This window comes from Gavia stellata, chromosome Z (assembly GCF_030936135.1).
Source record: "Gavia stellata isolate bGavSte3 chromosome Z, bGavSte3.hap2, whole genome shotgun sequence".
NCBI classification, from domain to species: domain Eukaryota; kingdom Metazoa; phylum Chordata; class Aves; order Gaviiformes; family Gaviidae; genus Gavia; species Gavia stellata.
Window position 1 is genome coordinate 72,818,421 of NC_082637.1, and position 26,836 is coordinate 72,845,256.

General features: G+C 46.0%; 1 protein-coding gene across 1 annotated transcript; it reads right to left on the reverse strand.

Moving 5' to 3' along the window:
- Positions 1-575: 575 nt before the first annotated feature.
- On the reverse strand, positions 576-7,798 carry XPA (XPA, DNA damage recognition and repair factor). The gene is made up of 7 exons (XM_059833609.1): positions 7,627-7,798; positions 7,501-7,503; positions 7,146-7,259; positions 4,972-5,077; positions 3,212-3,377; positions 2,409-2,526; positions 576-946 (listed from the first exon to the last, which is right to left on the reverse strand). The coding sequence occupies exons 1-7, from the start codon at positions 7,796-7,798 to the stop codon at positions 798-800; spliced, it is 828 nt and encodes a 275-aa protein (XP_059689592.1). The 3' UTR covers positions 576-797.
- Positions 7,799-26,836: the final 19,038 nt, after the last annotated feature.

The following is a 26,836-nucleotide window of genomic DNA, read 5'->3' on the forward strand; positions in this document are numbered from 1 at the left end:
CAAATGCAGAGCATTCCACAGCAGCTGCAAGAACCAAAGATTGGAAATTTGCACATGAAAGTAAATCCACCCTCTACTGAAAGCAAGCATCGTTTGGGTGCACTTAAGAGAGATCTCCCTTGGAATGCTACTTCCCTCCCCTCCCCCCAAGGATATGCATTTGTCAGAAATTTGTAAATGAAAAGGGTAAAGTTGTAAGAGTGACCTTGGTCTCTGGTCCAAAACTTGGGAAAAAAAGCAGTTAAGAGGATACACTTGAGGATTCTCCCCTGTGAAATGTGGCAGAGATGTGTCTGAAGTTCACCAGGAGCATGCAGCTTTCCTTTTGAGAGAGAATTCTCCTTTAATGGAGTTGAGTCTCCAAATCCAAGCACAAGGAGAACCCACCTCATGACACAGTCTCCAACCACCCATAGAAGAGTATTCGCTAGCTGCCCTCTGCCTATCCATGACCAGTAACTGGAACCCAGGCAACAGCTGGGACAAAATAGAGAGCCTTCCTCCTCTAAGGGCAGCAGACAAGTAGAGGGAAGTTCACCTTAATTTCATCATCATAAGAACAACTTATCTTTTGGTCTACAAGGTACCAATTTATTGAACTGTTAAAAATGTGTTGTATTCTACCCTAAGATCTAGCTTAAAAGCCAAAGCTTATTGTTCTGTACAGAGCTTCTTACAACTGAGCAACATCATTCTTCATAGAATTTGGCAACATCTTGTTCATAATTAGCATTTATTTGACTTTAATACAAAATACCATTAAAAAGATAATTAAATTAAAAAAACCCAGATTAACGCTACATCTTCTCATAAGTTAATTCATGGCCACATACAGTACAGATCTTTTTATATGTATCTTCGTCAATGTTTTCTTCTGGTCCATACTCATGTTCATGGATACTAGCTTCTTTCTTCCACAAACTACTCCTCACGGCACGGCGGAGTTCTGATGAGAAATACAAGAAAATTGAAGATTTATTAAAATCTTTTAATAGTGGTTAATAAAACTCAAGCTAACCACCCTTCTGAGGACTACAGATGACAATCTGCTTGTTGCCCGTCTTCCAGAAATTTTGGGTGTGAATCTGCTATTGCAAGAACAAGCTTTGACTTGCCTTGCAATCTTCACCTTGTTTGCATATTTTAAAGGAAAAGAACTACACTGACACAAGCTCTCACAGGAGGTGGTTTTCCATCCGGACTAAGTACCTGTTGCCCACCACCTTTTTACACAAAGACATTCAAAGGTATGTAAAAGGGGTAGGTGGAATGCAGAGGAAAAGTTTTTATAAAAACCTCATTGTTTTATGTGACCAAGAAAGAGTGCTTTTCATTCAGGTCACAGTAAGCCTCCCAAATGACTTGGCATTCTCTATGCCCAATAACATGAGGTGCCTCTGCAGCAGCTGCAGTGAAACCAACAGGTTTTCAAGAGAGCACAGGCTGGCAGTACAGACCAAGATATCATCTGGATGCTGCAAGTGAGTGGCAAGCATACTGAACAGCAAAACATAGTCATGTTTTGAGCCAAGCCATCCAGGCGGCAAACTTCGTCACGTTAAGGCCTGTACTTGCACTGAACTCTGGCATCTTGGCTACAGCCTGCTGCCAGTCCTTCTGTGCGTAGAACACCCATGGTCAAGACAGGGGTTACTTGTTTAGTCTCACATTCCGCCTCCTCCAGACAATACCAGCACAGGCAGCTTGAGCTTTCTGCCTCTCTGAATACCGCCCCAAAGTGAAGCATGGATGCTATGGGCAGTGCACACATCATAGTAAGCCACAGTTCTTGCAAAGAAACAAACATGCAGTCTGTCTTAAAATTACTACCATGTCTGTGCTGAAAGTATTTTCCAGAGGTTCTGCCTGTTGGCAGAATACTCTCCTAAATACTCATTTATCAGGACGAAACAAGCCTAATGAGCAGTAAAAACAGCAGCCGGGAGTACTGTGAACAGTGGAAAATGACATTTTCTACCTTCATTTGCAGTTACTCCACCTGAAGGCATATGTACAACAGAATTACAACCCACTGCAACAAAAATCCATGTTCTCCATGAGTCAGGTAAAGTAACAGGAACAATCTACGGCACATTCTGGGTCATACCAAAAAATTTAAAAACACCATCATGAACTGTCATAATTGATTTCTGTCACTTGCACCATGTCCATAGGACAGCAGGGTAATTCAGGTTGGAAGGGACCTCAGATCTCCGGTCCAACCCTTGGCCCAAAATAGTCAGCTATGAGGTCAGCCCAGGCTGCTTCGGGCTTACCCACACAGCTCTTGAAAACCTCCACTTCGCCACACTGAAGATTTTCTAAATACTTTAATCAGATGCAGAAACAAATAAAAACAGAACTGTACTTTACTTCAGGTACTGCAGTATGTCAGTTTAACCCTTTACCTTTAACTTTCTTATCAAACTTCTTCTGTTTCATCTTTTCTCTGCTGTCACGGCGGAGTTCCTTTGCTTCTTGCAATGATTCTTCACTACCCCAGACTTCAAGAGAACGCTTGATTACCTACAGGACGGACATAAATGTGTTTTTTTCCCCTGAAATGATAAACTATTCTAACTCACAAATTTAATTTTTTCCCTACACATACACAAGTGAGCCCAATCTTGCCTCTCCCTCCAATCTGTCTCTCTGCTCTTGACCTGCAAACATGGCTTTCCTTCCACAGTAAGAGGCAACATTGATTTTTACTATCAGCTAGATGTAACTTACTCAGGAAAGTCAAACCCAGCTCTAATTTTGTGCATATTCCACTAAAGTAGCAGCATTCCTATAAAAGTAGCAAACAAGAAATGACAACACCCCTGGAAAATCTAGTTGCCTTTCCTGCTGCCTCTGAGGGCAGAGCTGCAAACACAAGACCACAGCTACAAAGGGCCACACACAGCAGCAACTGCCCCACACATTTCAGAGTAGCGCTGAAAGGCCATGCACTTCATGACCTGAAGCTGTGCAAACCACCGAGGTTGTGGTCCAAGAACATTTTTAAAATGCTCCCAAACACAGACATTTTCATGAGTTTGGACCACAGCTCTTTATTTTAACTATACAGAAAATTTACACAAGCTACGCATAATATACTTAGCTTTGACAAAATCATTCATAAATCAGAACTGAAGTCACACCATTTTGGCTACCAAAGTTGTACAAAGGTAAAAAGAGGTCTGAAATACACGAACAGTTTCTGTACCTGTAGTTTTAAATAAAGTTTCATGTCACCCCATCGTGAATTATGAGGGTTTTTCTTCACAATGAATCTGAGCACTGGTTCCCTCTTGTCTAAGTCACAGTCTTTGAGAAGATACTCTTCTTTTGCTTCTGTCCTTGTTATAAGCTTATGCTTATCTTCAGCATCTCTGCAACATGTAAAATAATGATGAGAAAGCTACACCTGAAAACCACGTTAATAACATCTTAAAAGTCCCCATCACATCTAACATTCCTGAAATACAGGCAGCCCTCATCTTCCCTGTTTTTATGTATGCAAATAACTTTGGCTTCCAACAATCTGGCTAAACTCCAAGATAGGTTTATTGAAATTAAGCTTAAAAATTCTCCTGTTTGAGCAATCATAGGCTGAGAAGCCTGTTCTTCTAGAAAGGCTTTTCTTCCATTTTTGTATAAGAGGGAGTAACTGAAACTTAAAAAGGAGTATGAGTAATTTTAGCTATTCACCCAACCCAGATGCAATTCAAGAGGACAAAAGTACAAGCCTGACACATGGTCAAGAAAGAAAGAATGTGTAATGTGAGACAGGTCAGATCACCTGAGAATATACACGCTCCATATGCTTCTAGATCAGAGAAACAGATTAGCAACAGACAGAGCACTTGTTTCTAAATGTAAGACAGTAGGCAGAGGAACTGTAAAATAAAGACCTTAGAAGATTCTTTTACCAGACAGATAACAAAAAGATGTGTAACCCTAGCAGCATTTACGAGTTAATGAAAAAAATGAGGTTTGCGCAATCCTGACTGAAGTGTAACTTGAATTGCTTGAGCCGGAACAATCTGCCAGGCAGTGCTAGCAACGGTCATCAAGGAAGTACTGCTGTAAATGCAGCTTTACTAGAATTCAAAGTTCACACTAAGAGCTAATGCACCAAGGAATCTTTAAATGTTCAGCTGTACTTAGCCCGAAGGAAAACCACCCCTAAGGCTCTGAGACGTCTCCTTAACATCCTTTTTCCACCCCCTTCAAGAGACAGCACTTTGCCTCTTATGACTGTGAACTGCCTATACCACGTGCACACACCCCCCCCACCGCTCCCTGTAGTAAGTGCAGCAGCTCTCAGAACAAACTCCTGTGAGCTTCCCCACCCCCCCATTCACCCATTCATCCTTGCACTTTGGCTGGCTGGCTGCTTCAGAGTTGGTTTCATTGCCCTGGTTATCTTGATGGCTTTTGGAGCATTTTCTGTGTTCTAGATAAGAGAGCGTAGAGACTGCCTTCCGCTCAAGGTCACACTCCTGCTTACCCCGCAGGTCAACCGGTAACCTCTCGCGGGGGTTCTGCCCGTTGGCTGCCATGCTCCCAGCTCACCCATGCTGACCAAAGTACTAACTTCACTAGGACACCGAACACTCTCCTCCTCCCCACTCTACTTCAGAAAGCAGGTATTCCGTGTTCCATCAGTTTTTGAGTAGCTCTAGTCTGCAACCACTAACTGCTCTCAAGACATCATGTTTCCATAATGCTATGTAAAAAGCTGATGTCCCCCCTTATCCTAAGCCAGGCTCACAAGACAATGCTGCTGTTCTTCACTTCCATAGTGGAAAATAGAGAGATCATCACTCAACTTCCATTTACTTTCTCAGTAAGTATTAAGTTACTGAAAAACGTGTCTTTGCTGACAGCCTTTTAATTAAACAGAATGATTGTAATTAACTAAATTATAGCCAGCAATCTTTACATAAAATAAAGCTTCCCTCTCCTGATTATTTGCAATACCTGCAATTATCACATGTTGCCCAATCAAAGTGCTGCATAAGGTAGGAATCCATGAATTCTTTGCCACAGTCTCCACAGATGAGATAGTCAAATTCTAGTACAGGTGCTAATGGAAAGAAATTTTTTTTTTTTTTAAGGAACTACCACGTTAAAAACAAGCATGTGGAATTGGTATGACAAGCAGTTTTACTAAAATTTACATTATAGTTCTTGTAGTATTCGTTACAGACTAGTTTCACTCCTCTATGAAGTTTTCCAGAAAGATACAGTACAGATTCAAACCCATTATCATGCAATCCCATCTCTGCTGGTGTATTTCTGTTCTTGCTGGAAGGTTCACTCTATTAAGTATTAGATTTCAACATTCAAATGCACACATTTGTTTCTACTTAGCCATTGTTAAAAAAAAATTCTCTGCATTTCCCCCATGAAGTGCTTCATATCCCCTCCTACAGCTTTCTCCGTTCTGGCCCTCCATAATACGTCCTGATTTAGAGAGGACATGCAGGCAGGAACAGGAGTAAGCAGAGAAGGGGATGCAGTTCGAAGAGGGTGGCTAGAGCAGGAAGCAATACAGGAGCTGCACTGGCATCATAGTCCTCTCAGCTCTGCTCCAGTTTTTTTCCTAGCTCAGCCACACCTGCCTCTCCCTAAACGAGCTCAACGGAGGCCTGGGGCAGTTGGCAAGGCTCTTGTCCATTCCAGCCGGCAGAAATGGAGGTGGATGGCCAGAGAGCTGCTAGGAGTGGAATGGGGATGGAGCTCCACTACAATCCTCTCCCCAAGCCCTCTCAGCACTGCTCCAAGCCCAGACTCATCCCAGTGCCAGCCATCGCTTCTGGCCGCATCCTCGCTGGGTAGATCACCTCTAGCGTCATCGCCATCTGCTTTATGTTCCATGGGACACCAAGAAACACTGATTCGGGTAACTGCAGCTAGCATGAAGGTCCTTTAACAGTAACATTGTAATTCTAGCAAAAGATTAACATTTTTATACAGTTTCACAAGCTGAAAGTGAGGTAATGCCGCAGAATGTTCTTAATACCTGAAACAGAAGATTAATGCTTGGCATGCAGCACCATACATTTTTAATTGCATTTGTATTTATAGCAGATTCAATCTAGCAAAGGAGACATTTTATGCCAACTCAGTCTTACTAGCGACAGTCGGATGCTCAGTACTTCACATAGGCATGCTCTTACATCACATTTCATCATTTAAGGCAGTACTCCCGAACATAAAGGCATTTTATTAAGACAACGACATTATGAATTACACAGCAAAAATACCCCCCGTGCAAAGGCATCGCAGATCTACTTAATTTATTGTTAAACATTAGCCCCTCAAAAGAAGTAGAGCTGCTAGTTGTTTACACTCTTAATGAAATCTGGTGATTTCTAACAAAGAGATACACTGCACCAACAGCCCTGCAGCTGAATCAGAGCAGAACAAAGCAAGACAAAGGCAATCCCAGAGAAGAAAGTGAATCTATTTCGGGATCCTTACTTCTCCATTTGCTTTTTGGAGGGAGAATATCACAAGACAATATGTCGAAATCCTCCACCAAACGATCAGCAACTTGGCGTCAGCACGTTTTATAACGATAAAAGCTGGCACTGCTGCAGTGCTCCGATCTTAGCATAAACGGTATCAACCTCAAAATTCCCAGAACCAACGAAGCCGCGCACATTTACACTTATTTTGGTCTTAAAATTCAAATTCCGTAAAGAAATAGTGAAAATAACGTTTATCGGGGAAAGGAAAAAACTGCTATACCCAAGGGCACTGCCTGTGTCCCACTTCCGCGGCTTAAAATTCTTCATTTTTAATTACCGCGTATTTGCTAGCCGCTTTAATGCTGAAAGAATCGGACGCGCCAGAAATCGAGCACATCCAGAAAGACGCGTGAGGAGGAAGAAGGAAGGGGAAAAAAAAAAAAAGGGGGGGGGTGGGGGGTGGGGGTGGGGATGGATGGAGGAAGAAAGGGAAAAAAAAAAAAGCCCGGGAAAAAAAAAAAAAGGCGCCCAACCCGCCCTGCTCGCTCAGCCCGAAGCCGGCTCACTGTCGCCCCCGCGCCTTCCTGCCCTCCCCCGCCAGCTCCACGCACACGGCACCGCCTCCTCCCGGCGCCCCAGCCACCTCTTTCCTGCACGACTCCCTCGAGGTTTTTTTACCGGGGGGATGCACGACCTTCTCGGCGGCGCCGGGCTCTTCCTCCTCCTCCTCCTCCAGGAAGAAGCCCCCTCCTGTGTCGACGACCTTGGGGGGGGCCCGCGCCCGCACGCCGCCTGCAGAAGACAAACGAGACGCCGCGTTAGCGCCGCGGCGGGAGCCGCCGCCGGCAGGGGGCGCGCGCGCGCTCCCCCGCGGCGCGAGGCGGGGGGCCGCGGCGCGCGCGCGCGCGAGGGCCCCCCCTCCCCCCACGTGGGGGAGGGGGGGCCCTCGCGCGCCGCGGCGGCGGCTCCCCCCCTCCCCCCCCCCCCCGCCACCCCTTCCCGCTCCCCCACCCCGCCACCCCGCCACCCCCACCGCCTCGCGCCCAACGGCGGCGCGGCGTCCCCCCCGCCTCCACTCCCCTCCCGTTCCCCCCGAAAAGAAAAAGGGGCGCGGGGAGCCGCCCGGCGAAGCCGGGGCCGTCCGCCGCCGCCATCCGACCTGCGGCAGGGTAGGGCCGGGCCGCCAGCCGCGCCTGCCGCAGTGCCAGCGCCCGCTGCCGGTTCCGCTCGATCTTCGCCAGCGCCGCCGCCGAGAGGGGCGGCCGCTCGCTCGCTGCGCCCGAAGCCTCCTCCGCCGGAGCCGGGGCCGGGGCCGGGGCCGCGCCCGCCATGGCGGCGGCGGAGCCGCGGAGCCCCGCGAATCCCCCCCGCTCCGGCAGCGGCGACTCGCCCTTCCCCTCGCCGAGCCGCCGCCGCACTGCGCCTGCGCAGAGAAGGAGGCGGGGGAGGGGGCGAAAGGGGCGAGGCCCCCCGCGCAGGCGCGCAGCCGCCGCCTCGCCTCCCCGCACCGCCACGGCGGGCTCCGCCCCGCCGCCGCGCGGGGGGTGCCGGGAAGCGGGGGGGGGGGGGAGGGGAGGGGGCGCGCGGGGCCTGGCGGGGCGGGGGCTGCGGCCTGCGTGGCGCCCGGCCACGGGGGGGCGGGGGGCGCCGCCCGGCCCGAGGGGGCACGGCCGGGGGTGGGGGGGGGGCCCGGCCGCGGCGGGGAGGGGGGCCGGGGATTTCAGTCCGGCGGGGCGGGGTGGGGGAGGGGAGCCGATGACCCTGCGATTTCCGCGCTGGGCCGCGTGTGCCGTTTCGAGCGCTTTCTGCACCATCCTGCGCCGCAGGCTTGAGCAGCCCCGTGCAAAAAAAAAAAAAAAGAAAAAAAAAAAAACCCGCCACCCCGTACGGCAGGAATTCCTTAGCAGCGTCACCCAGCACGTACCCCCTTTGTCCGCGAAAGGCAGCCCGGGCCGCCTTTCCGTACCCGCCTGCAGGCAGGCGGCGGCCCCGCCGCGCGGATGTGGCGACGCCCGCCGGCCGGGGAGCCCCGAGCGCGCGCCGGGCCCCGCTCCGTCGGGGCGCCCGGGCCTCCGCTCCTCCCGGCCAGGGCACGGTGCGGCTGCCCCGGGGGAGGTCGGCCCGCGCCTCCCCCAGCCGGGGCGCCGTCTGCCGCACCCCGCCGCGGCGGGCCCGCCGGAACAGCTGCGACCACGTTTTCCTTCCCGAAAGCGGGAGGTCGGCCGTGCCGCCGCTGCGCCGCCGCCATGGCTGCCCACGGCCCTGGGTGATCCCGGCCCGGCTCGGCGAGGGGTCTGAGGGCCGTCCTACCGAAATCCCCCTCGCTGCCTTCAGGGGTTGCGCGTGACCCGCGGGCAAGAGCGAGGGGAGACTAAACGGAGCCTGTAGCCTTCCTTATTGATGAGATACACGCAAATGGCTTTGTCATGCAAATGTGGCTGTAAGCCACTTTCATATAAAGCCAGCTTAACAGCGAACAGCCAGGGATCCTCGCTCGTCCGTTAGGCAGGGCCTGCCCTGTCCTTGAAGCAAGGGAAATGAAGACATCGGCACAGATGTTTGCTCCCCGCCTCCATACCGAATCGGTGCGACCTGACAGCGCAGAGAGAAGCCCTCCCTCCCCCCGAGGCCCCTCTCTCCCATGGAACTCAATCAACTGCCTGCCAGCCCTTCCTTCCCTGCCGCCCTCCGAATGTATCCCTCCTGCCTCTCCCGTCCAGCCCTAACTACCCACCGTAATTACCTCCATAGGCTCTCTTTCTGCCGTGTCGAAGAACATCTTAGTTCTTTTTGGCACGTCGTCCGCACTCGGTATTAACTTTCAACGACAGCCAGCAGAGTGTGCTGTAAACACTGCGAAAAGAACATCCTGCTTCTGGGAATTTATATATATATATTTATATTTATATACACACGTATTTTTAAACGCAGATGAAGGCATTTTAAGTGGTTCAGATATTTCCGTGAGTGGTACGTTAGTTCCTCCCATCAACTAAAATACTTCTCTTGTCACAGATCACAGAACCTCTTCCTGAAGAATTAATAACCAAGTCCTACTAAACTGCCCACTTTCAGCAAGATCGCTTTTTCCGTGTTTGTACAAAGCTGGAAAAGTGCCGCAATGGACATGTCCAAATACCTTTCGCAGTCAAAGAGAAGGGTCTGTAACACAAGCTATTTAATAGATTAAAATATAAATTGTAATCCTGGCCTACAGGAAGCAGCTTAAGCAATGGTGCAGCATGAGCACGTATTTTTCCAACCTCATTGCGCTCTCCTTTGGAACTTACTGCTGGTGGGCTTACAAAGAGATTAATAAATACATTACAAGTAAGTAAAATAAAAGTAGTTTGAAGCAAAGTGTTTACTAGGTGATTTGGAAATTGAATTGTTTGCTTGAAAAGCAAACACACGTGTGTTTGGATTCCTTATTTTATTTTGTTGTCACTCTTTTCTCCCTGGTTCTGTAGGAGTAGAAATTCAGGGCAGAGCGAACTTCTGAGTTGTGTTTGGGGGTTAAACAAATAGTATCATTCACAAACCAAAACGGCGTTGAAGTGAAGTTAAGTTTGGGACCCTGTGTAAGGGTTTTAAGGGCAGAAGGACGTTGTTATTATGCAACCAAACTGGAATTAGGATTAAAAGGAAACCAGAAGATGTAAACAAAAGCAAATTCAGAGACAGGGCACTCAAACAGAATTGGCTGTGGGCTGCAACTATCCATGCAATGCAGCTAGTGCTTTATTAAGTAAAACTGTTTTAGAAATATATACAAGAGTTTGTTTTTTTTCTTTTTCTCAGGGTCAGTCTGACTGGGCAATCACACTAGAATGTTCTCTCCAGCTCTGCTTCCAACCAGAGTGAATCAAATACAGTGCTCCTAATTTTCACGGCCATGAGAAAGTACTAAAACTAGTAGTTTTGTGTTAGCAAGGGCTTACAAACTATTTCATATGCACTCCTCTGATCATGCTATGATACTCATGTTTAATATTAAACACACATGGCTTAATGGGTGCACATGAGTTAATAATCATAATGGTATCTGTTTTACGTAGTTCTTCAGGTGCTGTATGCCAAGTAATACTTGGTATTACTTGGCTGCTGGTAGCCATGTATTAAAAAGTAGCTGTCATTAATTGGCAAGTGTAGGCATGCATTATTATTTCATAGCCACAGAGAACAGCACCAGTGAGTAGCTGAGTGCAGGGAGGCAGCTAAACAGTGCTTGTCAGCTCATCAGTCCCTTGGAGAAAAGGGTGAGCAACGAGATGAGAATGTTTGCTGACTATACAAAACTTTTGTAAGTTAGCCAGCATGAGGGTCATCTGTAAAGAATTGTGGGTGACTAGGCAGTAAAAAAATAGATTCAATACAGGGTAGATAAATGCAAGACAATGTATGTGCGGAAACCTAGTCCTGCCTTCACATAAACAATAGTGATACCGGAATTGGTTGCTGCCACTCAGGAGTGAGACTTTGAGTACCTGTGGCCTGCATAAACACCAGCTTGGCATTTGGGAAAGCAAGGCACGTTTTAAGGAAAGGGACAGAGAACAAAACAGGGAACATATTTATGCCACTCCACAAAACTGGGGTGAGCTCGCACCATGAGCACTGTGCCTGGTTGTGTTTCCTGCTTCTTAGAAAGGAAATACTAGAACTGGAAAAGGATAGCAAGGATGCTCAGCTGTCTGGCTTCACGTCCCTTGAACGGAACAATTGAGTAGGCTTGGAGTTTTTCACTCAAAAAAAATTACTTAGGCAGGGTACGCCTGAGGCCTGTCACATCCTAAGTAACTTAGATGGGGTGGACAGCAGTTGGCTTTTTGAGTACAAACCACCAGATTTGTGGTAGTGGGAGCCGGGCTCTAAACAAACGAGGAGATGGTTCTTTGCGCAGCAACATGGGGGTGGATGTGTGCAGTGCCTTTCTGAATGGCACGCTGGGTACAGGGTGTTTCTCTGGGGTACGGGGGAGATTGGCCAAGTATTTGGAAGAGGGCTGTGTTGAGAGTAAGTGAACAAACACCCCCTCAGGCTCAGGAAATCCCCAGAGCTGAAAGCAGTTGGAGGCTGTGGGAGTGTTGCAGAGGAGGTATCGTATATTTGCCTTGTTTTTCCTCTTCCCTTGATGTTCACCTGCAGTAGAAACAGGATGTTGGACGGAACGGCCATCCATTCTTCATCTGAGGCAGTACACCTCTTGCTCCATATTTGCGGAGAATGACACTATAACTGATACTTAAACACCTGGAGCCACATAATAGCAAGTAAGCCTGTGTGATGGGGTTTTTCAAACCAGATTCAGTGTTCATCTAATGTTCATCCTAGTGGAGTTACTTACAGAGCAGCTGCTGTGCTGTGTATTTCCATTTTGCCTCATGATATACTTATTTCTCTGTGTCCACAAAGTCTTAATAGTAATCTGCATACAGTTGCATTGCAGTTGCATACCTACAACCAAATCAAGTTTTTGCCCTCAGTGAAAATATTCATTCCATGAGAAACAGATCTAACAAAGTCTTACTTTTCTATGGGTTTGTCTTTTGAAGGGAGTGGCTGTGGAGAAAATTCTCTTTTACCATTCTCTCCCCTCTCCCTCTCCCTCTCCCTCTCCCTCTCCCTCTCCCTCTCCCTCTCCCTCTCCCTCTCCCTCTCCCTCTCCCTCTCCTTCTCCCTCTGTTTGATGGTTCAGGTGGTAGCATCAATTTTAGCTACATTTGAATTCTGTAGCCAGCAACTGACTAGCCAATACACACACGCTGTTGGTTGCTACCTCTTAGCATGACTAAGGCATTGGATTTTGTCCAGTGATTTCAAATGCTTTTATGGGAGAGAACAGTTCAATTGCATCCTTAGGGATGTAAGGCAAAAAATACCATGCTCTTTGCGATTGTATTTCCATCAGGTTTTCAGTTTGATACACCCATTTCTTACATTACCTTAAATAAATAAATGGAGGAGTATTGCTGGCTTCTTGGTGAAAAAGAAGCATGTGACCTATGAAAAACGAAGGGAACTTGTTAAAACTGGAGAGTGCACCTGCTTGGATTTGTATGTTCTCTTTCTGAAATCACCTATGCCATAGCTCATGGATCGGAGATATGCAGTGAATCATCCTGTTGGACAGAATGGGACATGCAGCATAAATTAAGTTTGTCATCTCTCTGTGAGATTTTCTCATTTGCTCACTACCTGTAGGAGGGGATTTTCATAGTAATGTGACCTGTCTTCATGCTCCATTTATCATCTCCCAATTGATGTATATAATCTTGGTTGAACAGATAGATAATGGAGGAAACACGTAAAGTGTTGAATGCTTGAGCAACAGATATGAAAAGAGCAGGTAGGCAAGAACTGAAGTGCAAATGTTTAGAGACAAAAATTGGCATTCTTCCCTGACAGGAGATCTTAATGCAAGTTTGTTATTATTTTCTCGTTACAGGAGATGACAGAATGTGAAATTACAATGTAAATCTCTTTTATTTGATAGCATTGTACATGACTTTTCTGTTTTATTACTTTTACTGAATAGGACTTTAACATGTTTGCTTTTAATATCAATAGAAAACACTGGTCAAGGCATGATGAAAAAATGCTGCTTTTTACAGAGATTGCCACAAAGCTGACTGCACACTTTTGTTATTGATTGGCAACCCAGAAAGAGAAATCCTCTTTCACTATTTTACCAGGGAAATCATCTTTCTCCTCCACGCACATTAAGAATGAGAAACTGTGGCAAAACAACAAACATGTTCTGTAACTGTGGCATAGCAGCTTTTGTCGATTTGGTATTTTCAATACAAAGAATAAAAATATTGTAGGAAAGTAGGAAATTATGTATTTTTTTCTGAAACTAAGGTACTGGGGTGTTTTTCTTGCCCTACCAATGGCTGGTAGATGAGATGCTATGGAAAAGACCTTGTCTCAACTGACATGAAGTCGAACTCTTCAGGTTTCAGGGTTTTTTTTCCAAATGTACAAGGCTTGTCATGTGTAGCAATATTCGCATATCACATAAAAGGGATGTGTGTACTGGAAGAGTTTCTCCCCCTCTCTCAATATTCCTGTCTGGCCAGTTATTTAATCCATGTAAGAATCTTTCCCATAGCAACTTAGGAACATTAAGAAACTTTGCCTAATGCTTTAGTTGCTTTTTCTTTCTATTAAGAGCATCTCAGGCATTTCTGAGTCAGAAAATCAGTACATCATCTATTATGCTAATCTCCAAGACATGAGATCTAGCTGTATTGATGGTGAAAGGCTGAACATTCTGGAGAAGAGTGTAAAATTCTGGTCTCCCTGAAGTATTTAAGGAGATTGAGAATGTAAGTATCTAAAAAGAAATTCTTCAAATTTCTGCTCTATATCATTCAATGTATTATACCTTTTTTTAAAGCCATACCATAAAGAGATTCTTTGTACAATTGCTTGCAAGTCAGCCTGACTTGTTCCTGTGTGCAGAGTAGCTGGAACAGAAACTGTAGAACAGCTGACAAAGTCTGCTGTAGCAAGAAAATCACATCCCAGTTACCAGGATTTAAGCAAGATGTGTCTCATCCAGTACTTGCAAATCTCTGTAAAACATTGTGGTGCTGTTGTCCATAGGTTTGATCAGATCTCTCTCCAGAATTTGGTTTCCTAACGTTAACCACAGACATGTGATGAGAAGTTCATCTCACAGTGCTGGCCACATGCACCTCCAGGCCGCTGTCCTGCTCTTCAGGACAGATGCCGCCAGGAGCCATGGCCAGTTCAATGTGTTGAAGCATGGGAGGAGAAGGAGGATGTGCAATTGATCTTGGTGACTGCACCATGCATTTTAGGTTCACACCAATGTACCCGTGAGAGAAGCATGGAGCCAACATATGGCTTGAGCCTCCTAAGAATGCAGGACCAGTGGGAGGTGCCTCTGAGGGACTATGCCATCCACAGCATTTGAATCTTGAACATGATCTGAATGTATGCTCTCCGCATGACCAGGAAAGAGTTTCTGATCAGGGTCTTCACTTGCTATCTGGATTCCTTCAGTTAGTTGATTTTGTTATCTTAGTTTTGGGATTTTTCCATTAGGGGAAAACTTGGCTGTGCTTGGCCTGAAAGAGTAGCAGTGACCATCGCAATTTAACATGCAACATTAATTGATTTCTCACTTGGAACTGGGAAAAATGGGTTCCAAAGGTTTTAATACTCCTGATTTAATTGAAATTGCTCATGAGGGAAGAAAAATTTAAAGAGTTCCTGATGCCCCTAACTCCTTTCTTACAGGTTTGAGATATATAATACATTCCTGTGTTACTTCCCTTCCATCCAAATGTTTCTGGTTAATCTGTTCAAATCAAACTCTTGCAAAGCAGCAGCAAGGTAAATCCAGATCCTCCCATTTATTTCTGAGATTGGTTTGCTGTCTTTCAGAATTGGTTTTCTTTGTGGCATGCTGAGCTTTGCCATTTGCTGGAACCCTTTTTCTGAAGAGCTTGGTATGTCCACTTATTGTCTAGAGCTTGGGAAGTAATTTGTGAAGAAAAATAGAAAATAAAATATTTTTTTTCTCTTCCTGACCCAATTCAGTATCTAGTTACTGATCTAGTGACAGGGCGCTTTTGTTGCAGGAGACAGCACTTCCATGGTTTTCACTCAGCCAGAGTTTTAATTACAGTAGAGGTCAAAGGCTCACTGTTTTCAGCATCCTTTTTGAATTTGTAGGCAATGAAATGGTTGACCGTTGAGTGAAAGCATCCTCACCTCTGTGTAGCATCTGGCTGTTTACTGGTTGGAGACCTGACGCACGCAGCCACCAGCCATTGCAGCCTGTGCACCACTGGTGCAGTCCCATGCTGGGAGGGATGTGTTACTTTTTTGTGAGTCTGGATGTGCTCTGTCTCTCTAGGGTGTGTCAGCATGGTTAGTGTTAAACTCAACTGGCTTGGATTTTGATCTGTCAAAATTTGGATCTTCCTCAAGTCACATTTTTTCACTTCTTGTTTTTCCAGTTTTGGGATTTTTTGTGGGTTTGTTTTTTTTTTTTTCCCTTGAGATTTGCAGGAAGTTCTGAATGTTGCACATTTTCCTAGGTTATGTTTGTGGTATTTTTATGAGTTTCAACTCTTTTTTTTGTTTGGTTTTTTTTGGGCTTTTCTGAGAAAGCAAGAAGAACAGAGTTGGTGAAGTCCCGGCAACATTCCATGGATTCATGAACTTTTACCTTGGTGTCTACCAAAGCTTGAAAGTGCCTGTACAAATGACCTCAAACATTCATGGACTTGGGCTGTTTATCTGCACTAGCCACCCCATCTCTTCTCTGAGCAATGTAATTTCTCATAGTACATTCAAAAGCACTGGAATCCTTTATCCCAATTTCTGTGTTTTTTGAGTCTGTCCCTCCTGTTGTCCATAGGAGTGGTCATCTGGAACATTTTAGTGCAGTGACATACAACCTCAGTTTCTGCCCTAATACCCTGGTAATTTAAATACTTTCCTTTTTTTCTTTCATCATTTCATTAATTCACTTGTCACTGTGAAACTTGCTTTCTTGACTCTTCTTACCTTTCCCAAAGTGATTGCTCAGAATTACACACTGCAGCAAACTTCTATACAACATAAAATCATCTTAACTTAGGCAGAATCCTGGTTGCAAAGTTCCTTACACAGGGCATCATTTCTCTTGACTCATATGTTTACGTGGCAAATCCCAGAGGACCCACTGGGTAAGTAGTATGCTTTTGTGGTAGCAGATAACAAGAACTTTACTTACAGACTTAATTACACAATGTAATGATTAAATGAAGACCAGTGTGATACTAATACAATATGGCAAATTCTTGTGCTGTGGTACATGTCTAGAAGGTTTGTTTGAAAATGAAATGCAGACAAAGCGTGTTTGCTGGCTACTTGGCATTCAAGCTATTCTTCCGGATCTTTTGCTTCTGGAAAGACTCAATCCATCTGTCCTTTACCTTTGACAGTTTCTGATGCTGTAACTTCTGCTTAGTCTGACTAAAGCTAACTTGACTGAAGCTGTCGTAAGTTACTCATACATTCCAACCTAGTACTTATGTTCTGATTCTGTTTTGATGTTTAATGATTATCAGATACTCATTGCTGTATAATCTTATAGTAAATTCTATACTTAGGTGTCTTTAAAAACTTATGATTAAATGGGAAGTCTACATGTTCCATGATTGCTTCAGAGAACTGCAATGGCTTTGTAAAGATCAGTAAATCATGACTGCTTTTTACAATAGCTGCATTGCTTTCTTCTCAAAAGATCATCTTTATGCAGCTGTACATTAATTCCATTCTTTGTTATAGTTTCTACTAAGGTCTCTGGTATGGAGACCAAACTTACTGCTCTGTCATTTCTTTGTATCCTTCCTGAGGGTTTCCTTGACAATTTTGAAAACTGCAAATAAAAGAATGATTTTGCCCTAAGCTGTAGAAAGTGTTAAAATATTTTTATTAAATGCATAGCATTTTTGATGATTAAACAAGATAAAACCTTGCAGTTGTGTCTGTTGGACTGATATAGCATGAATAACATGCAGTGTATTCACGTGCTTATTTTAATAAACTTTCTGGGTACCCTGTTTGCATGAGAAAGGAGATACACTAGCGGCTTGCTTACTTCAAAAGGTTTAATTAATATCGGTGGTAATGACCACTAGAGGGTGCTCTTATTACTGTTCCATGAATGCCGTTGGACTTCCATCCTCAGAGCTAGTGGGACAACTAATTTTAACACTATAAAACTTTAAGTGAATTCGTAATAAGTGGAATCTTGCTAAGTTATTTGAAATAAGCCATAATGCTTGCTTGTATAATCCCCACCCAAATATGCTTTCCTCTAACTTGACACTAAGCTGGACAATATCGTCAGTTACGCAGCTTCATTTTCGTGCATTGTGGTTTTTTACATCATCACAGCTGTAAGAATAGCAAGAATTTTCGTTTACGTTAGCTACAAGTCACACACCTACAAAGTACGTATTAAAATGTTTCATGTTTGATACAAGAGTCAATAGCTCTTTTCCAAAAAGAAGAATAATTTCAGTATTTGGTACTGCAAATACTGTGGTCAAGTTTTTACACTGAATAACCTTCTGCAAAAGGACTTGATTTGCTTTCTATCTTGTTAGTGATTTATTCAGTGGAGCTGGACAAGTAACTTACTGCTCTTTTCAAAGACATTTTATTTTCCATTTCCATTTTTATTTTTGCTGAGTTTTATGCCTCTGTTTCCCTGTGTGTAAAATGAGAGTATATCCATCTTGGTTTTAAAATGCCACTTACATTCCTAACACAGAGTGAATGCAAGTTAGAGCAGCATTTCCCACTTGACTGCCAATTAGTGAAGTACGTGTGTTAAACATGATTCTGTACACAGGTAAGCCACTTGGCTGACCTGGTTTCAAATGTGATGATCAGACTGCTGTATTTGCACACACATCACTTATCTTTTGTGCCAGTTTGTGCTGACACCATAACAACTTCCAAGTGGACCACCCACCCTGCAGCGCAGGAATGCTTTTTACACAATTGACAGACCTTTGGGTTGTTTCCTTTTTACTTTTTTTTTTAAATCCTTTTCTTCTGAATCTGTCCTTTATAGAACAATAGATATAAATAATGGTAGCAATGTTCAGTTTTCTGTGTGTTCGTGCTGCTGACAAAAGAGCATCGAGACTAGAGGAGGGAATTTTGCCTCTGTAGAAGCTGAAGTTGATGAGATTTACTCCCGCTGTAAGTCACACTGTGCAGTTTTGAATGAATCAGCCAGCTTCTGGCTGATTCTTCTCTCTCTTTCTCCGAAACTGAAAGGAGGCAGCCCTGAGAGGCACAGCAACTGAGGCGAAAGCAGCTGTACTGCTGAATTAACCCAAACCACAGCTGTGTCACTCTGGAGTCAAAAGTCCAGGGGCTTGTCTGCACGCCAGGACTGCCACCCAGCATGGCCGTGCAGCGAAGGCTCTGTCCCATCCTTACAAGGGGGCCTCCAGCAGCACTGGGGTGCCTCTGCCAGGAACGGCCATGTCTGTGCTAGGGCTAGCAACGTGGAGTTGCTCTGCCATGTTAGAGATGCCCCTGCTGACCTAACACTACTCCAAAATGTCCATTTACTGAAATCGGCACTTTTTGTCCTTTTCAGCTCTAGTTTGTTGAAGCATATTTCCTAGACTTTCTTACTAATGATTAAAAATATAGGTCTTTAAGGCAAACACCTAAGAAAAGTGCATCCTTTCTGTGCACTCCCCAGGGCAAACAGTGCTGCACTCCTCTGTATTTAATGTGACTTTCAGTCAGCATAAAAGTCGTGTGTAAGTCAGGGACACATGTTACAGTGTCCTCAAGCCCCTGGTGGTATCTCTTCAGTGAGCTCTCTATTGGGAGAGTCTAGAACCACCAGTGAAGACAGCTGTCAGCAAGATGGGACAAGATCACATAAAGGATTAGGAGCACAGTTCCAGTAAAAATCTCTGGACACCTATCAGAAGCGAGGAACCAATTACTTAAACAGAGCCTGCTCCAGGTGTCCTCCTGCTAGCTCACAGGATCTTGAAGCACTTGGAATCCTTACATTAAAATTGCCTTCTATAGAAAGTGTGTCCCTGGAGGATTGTCAGGCATCATTTGTCTCTCTTCATACACTAGTTCCATTGATTAGCAGTGTGTAGTCCAGCTACAGAGGAAAAGAGGAGAACCACTCAGGGTGAGCTAAATAAGTGTAGCCTTTCTTAAATTTTGGATATCTCAGTATCTGGGGAGTCGCTCTAGAGGCAGGATTCCTGAGCAAGTCCCCTTTTTCCCATGGAGAACTTTTGTCCGGGCCAAAAACCAGCATCTGGGCTGTTTTTCCAGTATTTGTGAGTGTCTGGTAGTGTATTCAAAGAGTAGCGCGTATAACGCAGCGATAAATATCTCCAAATGCACGGCCAATATCCAGGCATCCTGAATGGCAACAACGACACGTGTGCAGACCTATTTTTTCTGTGTATAACCAGTGAATCCAAAACAACTCGAAAGCTTCAAAACCTTGGTCCATGATTTCTGTGGTCAACCTCCTTCTCCTCAACCAGTCCTGGGTGTTCTGGGCACAGCTGTAAAATCATCCTCTGTGTGTGCTCAGTAAATCCAGTGTGCATACATAGTGCTCACTATGGAACTGCTGTGCAACACGTATATGTTTAAATGGCATCTGGTAGAAATATGGGAGCCTTATACAAAAATGTTAGTGATTATTATGTCATTACCCCAACCGAGAGTCTGATTCGGGATGAAAAATCCGATGTCAAATTTCTGCTTGAGGCATTTTGGCTCCAGCCGCAACGTGTAAAGAATCTTTCACAGGATAACAGCATTTGGCCACCATTGTAAGACTGTGGTCTACAAATTGCTGGGTCAGTTTCTATTACTTCTGGGCCCTCCAGCTGCACAGAAAGAGCAAGTGATTTGAGTTCCTTGGTTGCAAAAGGGACAAGGCAAATGTACCTTAGAGTTTGCCTGCTTGAGTAGTTAGATCTGGCCCATCTCAGTGTGTTCAGTGCTAAACAATTGTGAATTTGCTAAGTAAACACCCGAGATCCCAGAAACTGGAGAAATAAGTGAGCTAAAAAAGAGGGACATGCTTTGACTTGCTTTCATGCTTATCTTTTCAGTCAGTAAACAAGCACATGGATAGCATCTCCACATTCTGTAAAGCTCTGTCAGATGTGTGTTCCTTCCTGCTTCCTAAGGTTTGCTGTTAGTGACAGAAGATGCTATTCAGGCCTTGTCAGTGTTGCAATCATTTACGCTTCCTTTCTCTTCCACCAGGAAGAGCAAATTACAGACAGAAGGGAGAGAGAGAGAGAAAGAGAGAAATAACATTGTTGTTACTACTGAGAGGGTAGAGGGGATTTTCAGGAAGGAATTCAGCTAACGCTGCAGATCTGAGCTCTCGTGTGCATACCACACCTCTTTTGTTAGCTCCAACAAGTGTCTCTCTGAGTGATGATTTTGCTCACCTCTTGCAACCATCCAAAAATTTAGGCTTCTCACCTAAGCTGGTCCTTTAAACTGTCTGTGACATTAACTGAGGTCCATGGGAGACTGCTACAGATGATTTGGACTTTGTGTCTTAGGAAGGGCTGAATCACAGGAGCTACCTGTTTCTCTCCTTTAGAGGTAAAGTGAATCACTTTCCAGTGTCCACCTGGTCCCATGTGGGACAACAGGCATAGTGTCATTGCATGTTCCCACCTTTTCTATCTGGGCAACAGTTCCTCAGGGCAATGGAGCTGGTGCTGTAGAGCCTATCATACCTGGCTCAACGGGGCACTGAGCTCGGGCAGAGCTGGTAGGTGATACTTTTATTTAAAGAGTAATTAGAAAAAAAGAGATTGCTTCTGTTTTCTTTAAAACCTTCAAGTATTCCCCAGAGGGCACCATGTGAAGGCTGCTACATGCAGGATCTTAAGGATGACTCTTTATGGCTTCCTACGCTTACCATGGACAAGGCGACACCTGTGAGATTTGTGGGAATTGCTATTACAGGTAATCTTTCAATGAGATAGTCAGAAAAGTGGCTGAAGGTGCTTCAGTCTGTGTGCCAGATACAGCTCCTCCCTCATGCGAATCCTTTCCAGTACTGCAGGGCAGGCAGCAGTGCAGAGGTACTGTGTGAGTCAGAGGGATGACGGCTGAGCACTGAACCACCCAAGTAGTCTGTGGGTTGGTGTCTCAGTCACGCATGGAGGATGTTGTTCCTCTGTCAAAAACACGTATGTATTTGATGAAACATGGATGATCCGTCCTGGCTTGCAAGGCTGGTCACACTGGATGGGATATGGTTCCCAGAATCTGGCAAAGATTTATGTCAGAAGGCATCTCTGGAAGTTCCCAATCCAACCCTGTGTGTCCAGCGGGGCTCACCACAACGCTAGGTCAGGTAGCTCAGGCCCTCATCCAGTTGAGTGTTTGATGTCTTTAGGGATAGAGATCCCACCGCCTCTCTGGTGCCTGTCCCAGGGCTGCACCGCTCTCATGGGGAAGAGATTTCTCCTCACATCCAACCCCTCTTGCAAGTTGTGCCCCGGGGCCTTCTGCCCTGTCACTGGGCACCTCTGAGAAGAGTCTGGCTCTGTCGTCTCTGTAATGCCCTTCAGGCAGTGGAAGACTGTAACTAGGATCCCCCTCAGCCGTCTCCTTTCCACACGAAGCAAACTTTCCTTTGTACAAGTCATTAACTATGTTTTGCAGAATGGCTTCAGCTGAGAATATCTCTTTAACACAGTCAAGAATACATTAATCTCCAGTCAGGGGCTGGCAACAGGCAGTGTGAAGGCAGGGCACATTTTCTTTAGATGGCAAGAGGCAACGTGCTGATTGGAAGTCACTGTTTTTAATGGTGATAGGAATGATTTAATGATGCGTGGGGATGAGGCGAGGCAGCAGGGAGGCGGAATTCCCTGTGAATGGTTTGCCACGGTTGGCTGCCCTGGGAGAGGGTCTCATGCTCCTTACTCATTTTGGCCCTGTTTGCTGGGTCAGGGTATGTTCCTCCTGACTACGGCAGTATTTGCTTTGGTGGCTTTTCTCTTCTCCTGTTTCTTGTCCATCCACTTCTGTGAGTTTGTCTTGTGTGGTTTTGAGCCAGGCAAAACTGCTGGGGCTAAAGTAACTAACAGTAATGGGTCACACAGCTGCATTGTGTATGGTAAGAGGAAATACCTCCTCTGGCTGAATGTGCAGCTGCCATCTGCTAGTTTCATTTGTTGCCTCATTGTTCTTGTACTGAGAGACACATGACACTATTGACCTCCTTGCCTCTCACCACTGATGGGATCTACTTTCACTCTAGTCATCTCTTTTCTAGACCAATGTGTCTTGATATAGTTGGCTGATGAAGAAACTCTTCCTTACTTCTCATCATCCTCCCAGTATCTTTTTGTCCTTTTCCTGTTCGTCCATCTCCTTTCTGAGCCAGGGAGATAAAGGTTAAATATTACTCCAGTGGCATTGTAAAAGGCATGTGAGAGAGGAGACTTAAAATGAGGTGTTTTAATATATTTAGCAAGGAGGAGAGAATTGGCCAGTTGCTGGTTGTTTATCTAATGTTTTCTCTGGATGTCTGAAGGCTTCTCAGTGATGTAGGCAAAAAATATGACCTGGACAAGATCTTACCAGCATCACTGTCACCTTCTCCTTTCTCCAGGCCCTGGTCCTCTAGGCATCTTCAGTAAAGGTCCCAGTGGTGTTGTAACCATTTCCATGTTGCCTAATTTGCTGCCTGCCAAGATGCATTTGAAAACAGAGACAGTCCCTTCCCCTGCCCCAAGGATGAGAACTGTATTCTTAAGAGAGCACTTCTGAAGAAAACTTGCTCCTTTTATTTCATTCCCCTCTTTTCTTTCCTGTCCAGAATGGTCAAAAGGCACTGTTTCAAGGTGGCATCTGAAAACTCACTCCCACTCACCTGCCACTGGGAGGTTAACGCAGGTTGTACCATGACTGCCCCATAGACAAAATCTGGAGATGTTTTCCATATTTGTTGCTGGGGCCAATTTCAGAGTCCAGACCAATCCTGTGTATGGAAATGGCTTTGTAAGATCCAGGTGTTGAGACGAGACAGGGTATGTCAGTGATGGCCTCTAAGGCAGAGGCACCCACAAGAGTACCTCTACAGTGGGACTAGGAAGACTGGAAAGTAGAAGAAACCCTTCAGAGATTATGTGACCCATGAGGTGAGACTGCTGGAGAAACATCTGGCAGGAGAAGAGTTCCTGCAGTGACTTGCAGTGGACCCTGGAGGCCCCACAGCAGGTAACACAGGAGTCATTCCCCCTGCAAGCAGTTTCGTGTGTGACAGTCACAGCAGAATCCTCAAGCTCTGAAAGCAATTCAGGTCAAGCTGATACCACAGTTATTGAAGAAGCTGAACCCAACAGTTTTGCTATTAGAAAATGGCTTCTCAAACATGCCTGAAAGAAATGGAGCTACTTTATTTTCTGAGTTGCCTTCTGCAGAGGAAATAGCTATGGAAAGGGGGCGTGTGTGTTTTTGGGGAGAGGAGCATTAAAGCTCAGCTCAGGCTGAAAAGCACTCAGGATGTAGATGAGGGAAGGCTGACAGGTTTTTCTATCTGCTTTCAGCATTTATTAAATATTTGTAAATACATGGGTCTGGATTTAGCCTAGGAGTCAGCCCTTGTTTTTGCTGGCATAGCCCAGATCTCAGAAGCTTATTGTGCAGGGGTTGTGGCAGCCCAGTGACGGAGCAAGAGCTGCTCTTTATGCAGATGTGGCTGTCCTAAAGTAAGCAACAGGCACTCAGGGGGGCAGCAGAAGAACAGTAGTCTGTAATTTTCTTCTAGGAATGATATGCTAGTGAGATGCCCTGTGCTTTTTACGGAATTATCCTCTCTTGCTGTTGGAATATTTTCTCCTTCAAAGTAATAAAATACAGCTGAAAAGCAAAAATGCTGCTTTAAGAATAGCCCAGAGAGCAGCGAAGAGTGGATTTTTGCAAACCATTTTTTCAAACCATTGCCTCTGGTTTCCTTGCCCATGAGCCATCCCCATGGTTCAAGGCACAACAGTTATGGTGATGCTTTAGATATGAATACAACAATGGGCAGCTCTGTAATGCCACGATACATGCATCACCTGTGATAAGAGAAAATATGACATGTACGCTGCTTTGGCCTTAAATCCTCTGGCAGCTGCCCTTTCCCATTACCCAGTTCTGCTTCATGACCCAAATCTTCACCTAAATACCATCTCTATGCTTTCCTTTAACTTCCACTAACCCTGCAGAGGATCTTGTACATATGAGAGCTTCTTCCTCTGGCTGCATACCCAAGAAAGGGTTTTAACAAATGTAGAAGGACAGAGCTCTCGTGCTCCCCTGTTATTCCTTGCAGCAAACGCATGCCCACTGGGGGAATCAGGTTGTTTTCTTGTTCAAGGAGTCATTGGAGATGAACCTGCTTTCAAAGTCCTGGCAAGATAAAGCTGCTTCTCCTGACAGCAATTGAAACACATGCCATGAGAGGAAACACTGAGGTAGGTGCCATCCAGACTCACAGGGGTGGAGGAGAGCTGGCTGGTGCAGGAAGGTATCATTCATACAACCTCCGCATCTGCGTGGATAGCTATCTGACCATGTGTTGTAGCAGCTCTGCCAGCTTTTTTCAGTCCGTGGAAATTGCTGGGGTGGAGGCAGGGAGAAGAAGCCTCCCTCTACAGGGTATGGATGTTTTACACTGTGGCGTACAGTGCTGCTGAGGAGGATGGACAGAAAGATGCACCGGCTGTGTCAAGACAGGAACACCAAGATATGTCTGCACAGGTCAGTGAAACAAGACCTGGAATTCTGTTCAGTGTTCCTCACTGTCTTTGCTGCTTCTTTGGCTCAGACACTCCCAAACAATGCCCATGGCCTGGGAGTGCTCCCCATCTGCAGCTTGGATGTGGCCATCTGGTGTGGTGGAAGGGAAAGGGGATGTTACCACACAGACATGGATAGAGCTGCACTGGTTGGCCTCCAAGATGTGGAATGGTCCTGGGTCCTTTGGGAAATTCCTGTAACCATCCTCACCTGCATCCCTTCAAAGTCAGGCCAAGTTCAAGCACACCTAAGGTCCTAATTGCAAAGATGTCCCACCAGATTACCTGCACTCCTGGACCTTGCGCAACATTTTTCCTTCACCCTTCATTCCACTGACTGAAGCCAGCCCCGACTGCCTGAGCAGCAACACTGGCAAAGCAGATGGTATGAGTGCATATACATATTTAGGTGACATGTCACTTGGAGGGGTGCCTTGCAGTCAGCATTGCACAGGAGCTAAGATGTGTTCCTGCCAGGGCTGTGGGGAACAGACCCACACCAATGTGCAATAACACAGAAACAGCATGGCCCACTGTGGTGCATCCTCTGGGGGTATCCCCTGGAGCTGGCTGAGTGCCTCTCTCCCTGCTACTTTCCAACCTGCTGTGCATCACAGCGGGTACAGCTGCCTAATGGAAAGGAGCCTGGAGACTCCATGCCCTTTGTGCAGGTAAGGATGGCTTTGGTGCCTTCTGTAGACGTGAGCGGCCACACAAATGGTCCAGCTCCCAGACAGATTTAGCTCTTCTGCGGTGTGCCCCAGCTTTCGGGAATATGCAGGAAACTTAAGGCTAAGTTAACGATAGGGAGAACAGGCTTGTCTGTATTGCCAGTCCTGCTGGGGGGTCCCACAACCCTTTACACAGCAGGAATGGCACTGTGCAGCACTGGCCCAGGGCAGGTGCTGTCTGGCTGCTCAGGCAGGCAGACATGCTCTTCAGCTGTGCCCAGCAAAGAGAATAGAGCTGGAAACCAAAGAGAGAAGGAGCTTGGGCCAACAAGGGAGAAGAAGGGCCAAGGAGCATATTTATCTCTTTTATAGTCTGCTCTTCGCTCCTGGTGAGGAAAACATTCATGAGAGTCCTTCTGCGGCGCTGGTGCAGCGGGTCTTTGTCACAGCGTCCATGAAGGAGAAGCAGACAGTTCTCAACCTGTCTGCTGCTGTGGGCATGGTTTGTACTTGCTTCATTTCTGCCTGTCTCATTGCTTCACGGTTCATTTGGCTGAACTCTTCATACAAAAGAACGTGTTAGACGAGCTCTGTGCTGGGAACGTTGCGGGAAGGCACTAGCTGTCCTGGGAAGGGATGGGCAAAGGGACTCTGCTTTCAGCATCCGTACTGACTGCCTACCGAGCAATTCTGCTTGTTTGCTTTGTCAAGCCATCTAGAATAATAATAGTTTCAAGTCAAAGAAACACACCTGTGAAACCAAATCTTTCTGGCCAGTGGCTGTGCCCCCGAGCCTCCCGCAGCACATCCCACCGGCTTGTTCCAACTCTTTGCTTTGTGTTGAACAAGGAAGAGTGAGGCTAGCACGTGCCTGATGTTTTAGTTGAAAAAACTTCAGCTACAAATGAGTGGAAGAGGTATTTCCCTTCCAGACCTTCATTTTCGGTCCCCTTTCAGCAGTGCTGTGAAGTGGGTTAACAAGCTTAACAAGCTGAAGGATGCGTTGCCGCTTTGTTTTTTTGGAAAACGGCATAGAGGGGTGCCTCTGCCACAGCAGGGCATGGAAATGCATGAGCGGGGTTGAGGGAAGGGAAAGGGAAAGGCCTGGGTGAAGGCACAGACCACAAAGACTAAGAGAGATACCGTCTCCCCAGCACCAGCTCCCCTTTCCCAGACACCGTCGCTCCCCGGGCAGCCCAAAGCCGCTCTGCAGCCCGGGTTCATTAGTGGCCGCCTCGCAGTGAGGGGGCTGGAGAGGGGGCTGGGAGGGGTGGCATTGCCCCACGCCCTGCGGTTCACCTGCACTCTGCCCCACCACCGAGCATCTGGGACG